The following is an 11,084-nucleotide window of genomic DNA, read 5'->3' on the forward strand; positions in this document are numbered from 1 at the left end:
TACACTATATTTCCAATTAGTGAACTTCTGAAGAGCTTAAGACACATTTCAATTGCTGAACACAGTATCTTAAACTCATACATGACTAAACTTTCTTGTTACCCATTTTTGTTGTCGGCACAGCACTACTGAGCGCACATATTTTGAATGAAACAAATTCATTACAATTCACAATATAGGCATTTAGTTGGCAGTTTTATCCGGAGTCACTCATGATAATTACAACAGCAGAATGTGAATACTGCCAGCCTAAAGGAGTGCAAGAAAAAACTATAAAACATCAAGAACTTGTTCTTCATTTCAAACTGTGAATCAGCCGGTCTTCTTTGCCACAGGACGCCCAGCAGAAGAGGGTTCGGTCCAGAGCAGAGCTGGTCAGGTTAGAGCTGATAAAAACTTTTAAACTGGACCTGCTGCAGGACGAGCAGGGGAGGATGACCACCGCAGATGTGTTTGGTAGGCTGGTGTTTTCTTACCCAGTAGCTATTTGTTCAAGTTTAAATTTAAATTATATTATTTTGTCTAAAATGTGCTCAGTGGGATGCATTTAATAACTTGTTCTAACCCGAGGAATATAGTCTCCTATCATCCCTATCATCATATTATCAAATTGTCAACAGGCTGTTGCTGCTTGGTAGAGTAATGTTGTCATGGCATCCTAGATAGATTTTACATTTTTGCCATTTCGTTGATGCTCTAATCCAGAGTGAGTTACGATGAGAGGAACAAATCAAGGTAAAAACAAAAGGCTAGTCATTTCTCACAAGGTATTAAAAATGAAAAAGTAAACCACCATTGTTGTGTACATACTTCATTTATTAAGTAATAGTGTATAGTGAATACTTTGCTTTGATTAAAGCAAAGGCCTGGATAAGTCTCTAAGAACAGTGAAAAATGTCTGATTTGATTAATTTTCATTTCAGGCCTCAGGACGATACAAAATTGAAAATGTGATTTGTGAATATTTGATATTCACTGTATATGTCATAACTCCAATTTTGCTGATTTTCATATTTTAACTAAAATTGAAGGATTACATGCTCCTCTATGGGTTGAGAAAGTTGTACTACCCTCAGGCTAATGAAACCCTTTCAAAACCTACTGGATAAACTCAATAATGCATGGTCGTCAAGCTAAAAACAAGGATGTTTTTCTTAGTTCCTGAAAAGTTGACATTTTAGTGATACAAGTTTTCACCCCACAGCAGTGTATATGCACTTAGCTATGTATTGTGTGTTTTTTTTTATTTTTTATTTTTATTTTTTTTACATATTTTCCCTTGGATGTGTGTGTGTGTGTGTGTGTGTGTGTGTGTGTGTGTGTGTGTGTGTGTGTGTGTGTGTGTGTGACAGATGACAAGGCCTTTGCCAGTCTGCAGGCTAGAGACGAGATGGTCTGCACTGATGTTTTGCCTCTGTATGACACCACCATCAGCAGAGTGTCCCGACGCCTTGGGCGACTCAGGCTCGACATGATTGCCCATTCCATTGTAGAGAGTATCCTTCAGGGATGTGTTTTTTGAAAGGTTTTAATTTTATTCAACACAACCAATACCTTTGTCCTCTCTCCCTACAGCTTCTATTTTGCATATTTCCTTTTCAAGCTTTTCTCTTTTACTTTATCATTCTGGGGGCACTGAAATTTTGTCAATGCATTGTGGCCCTTGTACCACTGTACACCCTTGTATTCCTTACTATTTGTTAATTGTGATGTTGGTGATCTAGGAATTAACACATTTTCTACTGTTGTAGTACTCATTTAAGTCGCTCTCAACAAATGTCCCAAATGTCAAGATGAATCTCTAAATTTTTAATAGGCATTTCTCTTCTACCTCAGTGTGTACTGGTTCCTGCCCCCCCCCCCCCCCCCCCCCCCCCCTTCTGCTTATTCTATCTTAAAACATGACAAATTTATCCATAACTCTTAACAAGTGTGTGATGGATTGCCTTGACAAAATGCTCTCAGGCACATTCTTCAGTTGGCTCACACTCTTCATCATCGTTCTGAACGCCATTGTGCTGGTGGTTGAAAGAGGTTAGAAACTTTGATGTTAGTAATTAACTTTCAAGGAGCATGAAATCCACCTTTTTGTATTGCTCACCAATTTGGGCATGCCATTTGGGCATGGCAAGCAATGGCACTTGCAAAATAGTAGCATTTTAGAAGATGTAACCATCTCTATCACTGTCTTTCTTCAGAAATATAATGTTCTGTCTCTCCATTTATCCATCTCCATTCCTCCAGAGCTGCCTTACTACATGGATCCAGAGAAGGAGAACTACACGCTTATTTGTAATATATTAAACTGGTGCGTCCTAACCTCCTTCATCGGGGAGTTCCTCCTCAGATGGGTGGATGACTTCTGTCGCTTCTGGAAAAGCACCTGGAACATCTTTGACTTTATAGTCACTATGGTGGTGAGGACAGTGGGCCTTGGATTTCCTCTAATTATTTACATGGAATAATAATAACAATAATCATTTAATTGAATCTTTCCTTTATTGAATGGTGTTCATATTCACATAACAAAGACACATAACAAACTTCAGTGCAATAAATGGAAACACAATAGCTGGATAATGCAAAGAGCCACAGGGCAATACATGCTACAATCAAGTTCACAGAATGACACAAGTCACCATGCGGAAAATGGTCTGCCTCCCAAGGTACTGCAGCACCTGCTTGTGGGTAGAAACTGAAAGGCAGGGTGAGCAGCACCCCCCCTTTTCATTTTTTTCGCTTTCAGAATTTCGCTGTCATGTTGTGAAAACCTTGTAACTCCAATCTTGGTGATTTACATATTTTAACCTCAATTGAAGGATTACATGTTGCTCTGTGGGTTGAGAAAATTCTACCACCCTTGGACTCATGAAACCCTTTAAAGTCCCATTAGATAAACTAGACAGCAACGATTTGTTTCTGTGAAATGCCAGTGACAGGCCAGTGTGGTTGGTCATCTAAAAGCAGTCCATCAGTCAGTTTTGTTGTGACCTCTGCCCCCCCAGTCACTTCTGCCTGAGCTTATTATGGCCTTCAGACCAGACACGGCCAGACTGCAGGTTATGCAGCTCCTGAGGCAATTCCGCATGCTTCGATGCCTCAAGATTATCCCCAGGTGCACCCAGGCTCGACTCATTATGCTTCCTCTCACCAGATCTTTCAAGGTGGGGGACATACAAAATTATCATGTATTGATTTATATTATTTCACTCTCTCTCTCTCTCTCTCTCTCTCTCCCTCTCTCTCTCTCTCTCTCTCTCTTCCTCTCTCTCTCTCTCTCTCTCTCTCTCTCTCTCTCTCTCTCTCGATTTTTTTAATGTGTCAAACATATGATGGAGTACCCAGTGTATAGTGAAGAAGCCTTCTTTGTGGATTCTCATCTGTGTTTATGTTTCTGTGTTTCAAGGCCATTGGCAACATCTTGGCATTGATGATGATTTTTGCCACAATCTATGCTGTGGTGGGAGTCGAACTATTCAGGAATTTCTCCCGCTCAGAAATGGAAGACCTGGCCTTCAACAATAGCTTCAAGTGAGTTTTTAATGTGTAGCGTACACAGTTGAAAATATCAAAATTTGAATTTAGTAAAGGTATGACAATATAAGGTTTTGATGAAGATATCAATTTACATTCATTAGGCCACCACCTCCTTAGAGGAAAGAAAACAGAGGTTTATTTGGTTATACTAATGTTCTATCAGTTCAGGGATTACTTTTCCCGGAAATACAGAACAACCAACTTTATAATAAAGGATAAATATTTATTAACTTACTACTACTATTCATTACCTACTAGACAAAATAACGTGATCAGTGAAATGAGAAAAATATGGGACAAATAAACAGATGACAGAGCAAAATACTTAAGTTATTATCTGAATAATGAAATGAAAATGAAATGAAAATTAGGAATAATAATTGGCAACAATAAATGGAGTTATGTCAGTTTGGGTCAATAAACCAGAGAAACGAGGCGGAACGCTAGGGAATAAGTTAGACTATACTAACTTTCCTGATTGAATTAGGTGATAATTTTAGTAAAGTTTGCATCAACTCTGAGCAGAAACACATCGAAAAGGCAGAATAAAAATGAATGGCAAGGAGCGTGAAAATGTCTTTAGCAGCAAGGTTTCAATTTTGGTTCTTGCTGTCTTAGCTTGTGGCTGGTCTTGACTTGTTAGTACTGGTGTTCTTAGCTTGGGTTTAACAAAAGACAGAGAAATTTGTAGTTTTCAGAATTTCCAGGCTGGGTTTTGCAATGTAAAAAGATACTTTGTGCCTTGTTTACTAATTAATTTCTTAGTTTGGAGACGCGATCCACCCGACATAAGAGAGACACATGGGGGAAATGGTATCTCTCTATCTTACTTTGGTCACTATGACCAAAGATTTAGCCAACAACATGTTTGTATTTAACATACTCAACCAATTGCTGACTGTTGTCAATCAGTGAACATCATGAAACCTGTGGATTGCATAAAACATTAATTACATTAATATAAAATAAACCTTCATTGTTCAATCGTTAGCTATGAACTACATTCTTATAGCAGAATAGCCTAGATGCATAACTTTATACTCTTAATATTTGAATCATAAATGCATAGTAACTTTGGTGATTAATATAGGGAAAACAATGAAATCAAGTATGAGCTTTATCAATGTGGATTAATTAGGTGTAAAATATTTAAATGGAACATAAGTGGCAGTGTGGTCCCAGGGAAAGGGGTTGGTCCAAACTATTGTGGCTTGGAGGTAACTGTAAAGACCAGTTTACCATTTCCTCAGATAAAGTAAGTGACACTGTAACATACAAAGGATACTATTGATTAATCAACGTAAGCATACATAATTAACCAATTTGGTGTATAATTCACACCATTTTAGAAACTCATTGAAGACAATAGATGACACAAGGTAGAACAGAACCGAAACAAGAATGTAAGGAATTTATGGAATTTATGACTTGCTCCACGCAGAGAGGGGGAGGGAGAGTGAGACGGGACGAAGGAGAGGGTAAACAAAACCTTATCCTTATCCTTTTCTTCATATGATACAAAATGTATTTCATCTCTAATGTGATAAATGTCCAACTTCAGCTCAGTAAAACTCAGTCCTATAGCCCAGATAAAGAGAAATCCTCTATTTTAATTTGTCTGAGTTTGTATTTGACTGGTGGGGTATACACTCCTTAGGCTAGTGTCAGTGTGCCACTTTTGCAATTGAAGGGCCATCTTTGTGCCTGGGAAAAGAATGTTACCGGCCTGAACAGACTTCATGTTGTGGAGTCCTGGTTTGGCTACAAATGGCTAGAACAGGTCGAGAGCTGGAAGCATGCAACTGTTCTCGAATTCCACTGAGATGCAGCTGAGACGTTTTTTTGAAAATGGCTTGAATCCTGTTTTGCGTGATGTGTTCTTGACGGCTCCTCAGCAGCTGTGCAGCGATGGAGTTGAGACATGGATTGGGAATAAGTGTGAACAAATAAGCCCCGTGTCCTTTCCACACAGGAGGACCTAATTTGCATTTGAAACATTTTGATATTCTGCAGAGAGAAGATAAATGGAAGTTGAGATTTGACTTTTTGACCAAAACACTCACTTTAATTTCTAATGTTTTTATGCCTCCACGGAGGCATTATGTTTTCGGGTTGTCCGTCCGTCCGTCCCTCTGTCCCATTCAAATTAAAAGAGAAAACGATCTTGGGTCATTCTACAAAAACGGTGGAAATGCTGTCACTTACTTTTGCAGACACCAAAATCCTTTAAGTTGACCTAATAATCACATTAATTATATATGTTCAATAAATAAAGACTGTCCATGCAATGATAAAACAAAGTTTATTGGTGGAGGCATACAACCGTGAAGCGGTTATTTCTAGTTTTTTCTTGTTTGTTTTGTTTTCCTGTTTTACTCCCATTGTGTTTTGTTTGTTTTTGTTTTGCCCTGTTCACATCCCAGCACTCTGCCACAGAGACATTGTGAGTTATGAGACTTAATCTTTGTCTCTGTCTGTCTGTCTGTCTGTCTGTCTGTCTGTCTGTCTGTCTCTCTTCCTGTCTCTGTCTGTGTCCACCTGTATAAAACAGAGACATCACCAGTGCCCTTATCTCGCTCTTTATCCTGTTCACTATGGACAACTGGAATGCCCTGCTGGACAACATTCGAAAGGTCAAAGAACTCAACCAGTTTATCTGCCGCCTCTACATCATCCTGTGGCTGATATTCGCCACCTGCATCATCCGCAGCATGATTGTGGGCGTGCTGGGTAAGGTGGTTCAATGTGCAAGAAGCAGAAAGTGCTGCCTGCACAGGCTTTTTACTTTGTCCCTACAGGGCAAATTTCTATCACACTGTAATAAGAATTACATTTGTTGAAGGCCACCTAAATGCATAAATGATGCATGAATTAATTGATGAATTACTACTACTACTACTACTACTACTACTACTACTAATACTAATACTACAAATTCAATCCTGGTCCCAGAGCCTAGCCATCTAAGCAGGGACTGATTACATCTGGGATGCCATGCGATTAACGAGCTGGAATAGAAAACCAGCAGAGCTCTGGGACCCGAGGATCAGGACTGAGAACCACTGATCTATATGAACTTGAATTGATAATCAAACTTAATATAAGTAATGATGAACTAATTAATTGAATTGGATATATTTTCTTATAATGCAAACAAAAAATGGTTTCCCATATCTGAATAGCACCATTAATAAGCACTGACATAAAGTTAGTCTGACATAAAGTGCAGACTCAGATGTAATCTAAAAACGAGCCTGCCTGCATTTCTCTCTGTCCAACAAGTGAACAAATTCCAAGAGAGTCGGAGAGACCAGTATAAAGAGCAACGGCAGATTGAGTGGCAGGCCAAAAAAGATCTTTTCAATGCTCAGAATATGCCCAGGTGAGAACACAACTTCCTACTGAGTTTAGTTTCGTTTAGTTTAGGCAACAATAGAACATATACAGGAGTGCAAACCATTGTCAAATGATCAAGGATGACATGTCATAGACCTACTGCTGTCTAAAGTCATTATTGAGTGGCCAGTTGGTGGCAGCAGCCAATACAGTAATTCAGCATTCTCACTGTTAAGAAGTAAGAAAAGTTACTTCAGTTTAATAAAGCAATAAGCCCCGCGAGGCCGTGGTTTACAGTGATTTTAGAACAGCTAAGGGGCGTTGTTAGGCACGACATATACCTACATAGGTTTCATAAAATAAACACACAGCAACAAAAAATGCAAGAAGCAAGCTTATTGCTCCAGCATCTTCTCTAGTTTGGGCGCCTGTAAGATTGCAGGGATGATTCACATTTATGCCCCGTCACTGACATGATTTCGCTTGCCTCTAGGCCAGCATCAGAGAGTTTTTGTACAGTGGTGCTTCGCAAGCGGTGGTTAGATTGTCTCGGTGCCGGCTGCTTTACAAATCCGTGGCAACATGTAGCCAAGGAAGTTCACCCCCATGGGCTCTCTAGTTTGTCCGCTTTGGATGGAGATGAAAGGCCGGTGGATTGGGCGGCAGCAACAAGAGCTATTTCTCCAATGAAGCGACAGGACACAGTGGGTTCCCTGGCTGCTCAAACATAAATCCCCGTAGGCTCTCTCTCTTTCGCCGGCATCTTTGTGGTTTTTTGTGCATTTGTTGAATGACAGCGTTGCATATTTCTGACTGTTTTCGTCCTGGCGGATGATAAATGATTCGGGCTTCAGTTGGCGGTTACCCTCTTCAGCTCTGCGTCCCATATGCAGCTGCACATCAAACCAGACTTTGTTGACAAGACCCTCAGGTGTGTTTGGATTCAGTGCCTGAGAGTGCTTGATTTTCTGAAAGGCTGCCTCCGTTAACGCTTGGTGGTGGGATGTTTTGTCGCGTCCTTCTCGGCAAAGTTTTTTCACTACTCCAACGAAAACGTTGTTGCTAGTGATAAACTCGGGATCTTTCGACAGACAACAGGATCGGCTGATCGGCGATCATGGGTGTACCGGTTAGGCCCCGCACGTAGGCCAACATAATTCCTGAAACCATAGGGTTTACCTTTCCCGTTTTTCACAGTGGAATAAAACTGACGGAGAGCCTGGTTTAGCTCCATTTTGGTGATTGACTTAAAATCAATAGCCAGATCTTTCTCGGCACACCAGGTCTGTTTAACGGTCCCGGCTTCGTTTCTTGACTTTTCCAGCTCTTCAATGTCTCTCTCATTAATTTCAGCGTGTCTCCTTTCTTTTTTATCTTCCTCCTCCATCCTGTCCATCTCTTTCAACCACTCATCCAGGGTTAGCCCACCCAGTAAACAACAAAATCTGACATTTTGAAACAATTTGTTTGCCGCAGTAATACTGATGTGATGCGGTCACAGGTGTGTAGTTTAAAACGGCTTTGAATGCAGCTCAGCCAATCATAATCAAGGACCGGAACTATCCGTTTTATAATGTCTAATATTAAACATTCCCTACCAGAAACATTTCAAAAACCACAAGAACATTTAAAGATTATTAAAGCTACCCACTTCAAAAGATTGCTTTTCTGGACATAGGATAACAGAAATACTGATGGTCAGTGGAGACACACACACACACACACACACACGGGAGGGGATTCATCTTCTGAAATGTTGGTTAATTGATGATTCATTCACTGCTTTTGAAATTGAATAAAGAGAGAGAGAGAGAGAGAGAGAGAGAGAGAGAGAGTGAGTGAGTGAGTGAGTGAGAGGGGTGAAAAGTGGACAGTAAAGTACAGTTGGGATCACGTTCCTGTGGTCAAATGTTGCTATGGTAACATCTTCTCATGAGCATGTATGTTTCCCCCTCTGTTCATAGGACACCAAGCCATTCATTGCTAACCGGGTAACTAGTGTTTGGTACAATACTGTGAACTTAAAAGTGTCAATTTTCCCTTTGGGAGAATGAAACTGATCTAATTTCGTGTGATCTCATGATCCCGCCTACCCGCACGTCACCTCACGTCATCTCATCACAAGTTATAGAGCAGAGTCATACACAAGGACATGACAAAAGACGGAAACACAGGAAGAATAATGAGTTGTGCTTTACATCTCCAGGGCAGGACAGATGTCAGGGGAATCAGAGGAGTCAGACGAACCTCAGCAGCCTGCGGTTACATTTGCCGCAGAAGGTTGGCTCCATTACAGTCTATTACATGTGTTTATGCTCACAACATTGTCTCACTATTATTTGGCCTATTCAAGCAGTCCAATTGTGAGTTTGCACATGTAGAAATCATATCCCTGTTTGCAATATCCCAGACAAGCTCTTATCCCAATTTTGCCCAAGTGGCTAGTTTTAACGGGACCACTGCAAAATGTTAAGAGGAAATCTCTTCCACATACTATCCGGCAAGAAGCGGCTGATTGAAGACAAGATCTGATGCAATGGCTTTCTCTTTGAGCATATACAACAGATATAATGGAAAACAATTCCAATTCCACTTTTAAAGTCCACTTTGAACGGCTCAACGAAACGGACTGCCACCTGTTATCACTGTCATCCAGGAAGCTATAAGGCTTATACTATTAACTTTGTCCTGCTTACTATTGATCTTGGGGGGGTCCATATTGGCTTAGTTTCCATGGTAATATTTTTGATGTTCTGTTTATTCACATATACAGTATAGGGATGTTCATGTGTGGGTGTATAAAAAAACGTCTCCCAAATAAATCCTTAACCAGAATTTGAGCTACTATCTGTAGTGCCATCTGCATCAATACAGCGGTGAGACTGGTTGGCTTACAAAGTGTTTTGATGAACTCGGTGTGATCTCTGTGTGTGTGTGTGTGTGTGTGTGTATGTGTCGGTGGGGGTGTAGAGTGGGAGACGTACGTGAAGGAGGCCATAATAGCGATGCAGGAGCCAAAAAACGCTGAGAAAGTTGAATGGCCCAAGGACAAACTCTTCAGGTAGAACAAAACGGGGCAGATTCCTTTTTTAAAACCTTCATTTTATACACTAGTGCAGTGCCTGTTCGCCCCGCTGCTGCACAGAGCACTGTTCGCTTGTTTATTCAAAGTTTATTAATCTTGAACGTGTCGCGTGTCCAAATCCGACACTGCACTCCCTTGGGTCCCCAGCAATACACCAGCCAAGTGTGCTTGTTGCTTCTTCTTTCCAGATACTTCCAGCTACTGGAAAAGTTGGAGCGTATTCGTGAGGAGTGGATGAGGCTGCAGAATAACCTCAGTAAGGTTTCCTTTGTATTCAATATTGCTATCTAATCTAGCACACTCAAGCTATTCCCATGATTTCTTTATTACTCTGTCCAAATCTGTGGACTCTAACCACTTTAGTATACTTTCAGCAATAGGGACTCTGTTCCAGCTTTAAAATGTTCACGTTCTTTGGGAGATATACTAATGTATTCAACTTTAGGGCTACACTTTACATACTTTGCTTTATTCTCTCTTTTTTCCGTATAGGTGAATAATGGAGAGTCAATAGTGACATCTGGTGGTGAAATTGTAAATGTTTTTGTAAATTAGTTCAAATTTGCCACCAGACTCTATGACATGTAAGGGATAATGTACAGCGAGCGGGTCATTATTGCAAAATAAACCCCGACAGGGTGATGCAGGACCCCGATGTGAAGCGGAGGGGTCTTGAATCATCCTGAAGTACATACACCGCCCCTTCCAATTCTGTCAATTCTAAAAAGATTATAGTCATTTAAGATGTGATAGGGCAAGAGGTGGCTTTATTTGTTGTTTTCTGCTCCCTGGCTCTTGTTTTAATGCCTTATCCTTGCTCTGTCACAGTCCAGGTTCTCCGCAGGCGTCACACCTAGGTCTGGCTACCGCCATCAACAGAGTGGCAGAGAAAACTTCATACTTGGAACAAAATACAGCATTTTTCTGATCAATATTTATTTGGTTCAGTGTTGTTTTTTTCAAGGATGTGATTTCTCTGTTTAGGTGTTTAATTTAAGACACAACACCCCCATTCATTCCTTTTGAGTATATTATTTATAGAATATTCCATATTATGTGGTTGCTATATTGTGTTGTCCTGATCACTAGTCAGCCAAGATCTTAAATGGCTACAAATGGGCCCGTA

General features: G+C 40.4%; 1 protein-coding gene across 1 annotated transcript; it reads left to right on the forward strand.

Annotated features, from left to right (window-relative positions):
• Positions 1 to 335: 335 nt before the first annotated feature.
• On the forward strand, positions 336 to 10,815 carry LOC139665338 (cation channel sperm-associated protein 2-like; the record flags this gene model as incomplete). Its single annotated transcript, XM_071544332.1, has 8 exons — positions 336 to 456; positions 2,245 to 2,417; positions 3,006 to 3,164; positions 3,407 to 3,531; positions 6,089 to 6,267; positions 9,844 to 9,934; positions 10,147 to 10,214; positions 10,787 to 10,815. Coding segments are annotated over 8 exons (945 nt in total), but the record flags the coding sequence as incomplete, so codon positions are not given.
• Between the last annotated feature and the right edge of the window lie 269 nt (positions 10,816 to 11,084).

The sequence above is a fragment of the Centroberyx affinis genome, unplaced genomic scaffold (genome assembly GCF_046629955.1).
Source record: "Centroberyx affinis isolate AG114_WGS23_722 - 3 ecotype Tasmania unplaced genomic scaffold, CSIRO-AGI_Caff_v1 ptg004533l_1, whole genome shotgun sequence".
Classification (NCBI taxonomy): Eukaryota; Metazoa; Chordata; class Actinopteri; order Beryciformes; family Berycidae; genus Centroberyx; species Centroberyx affinis.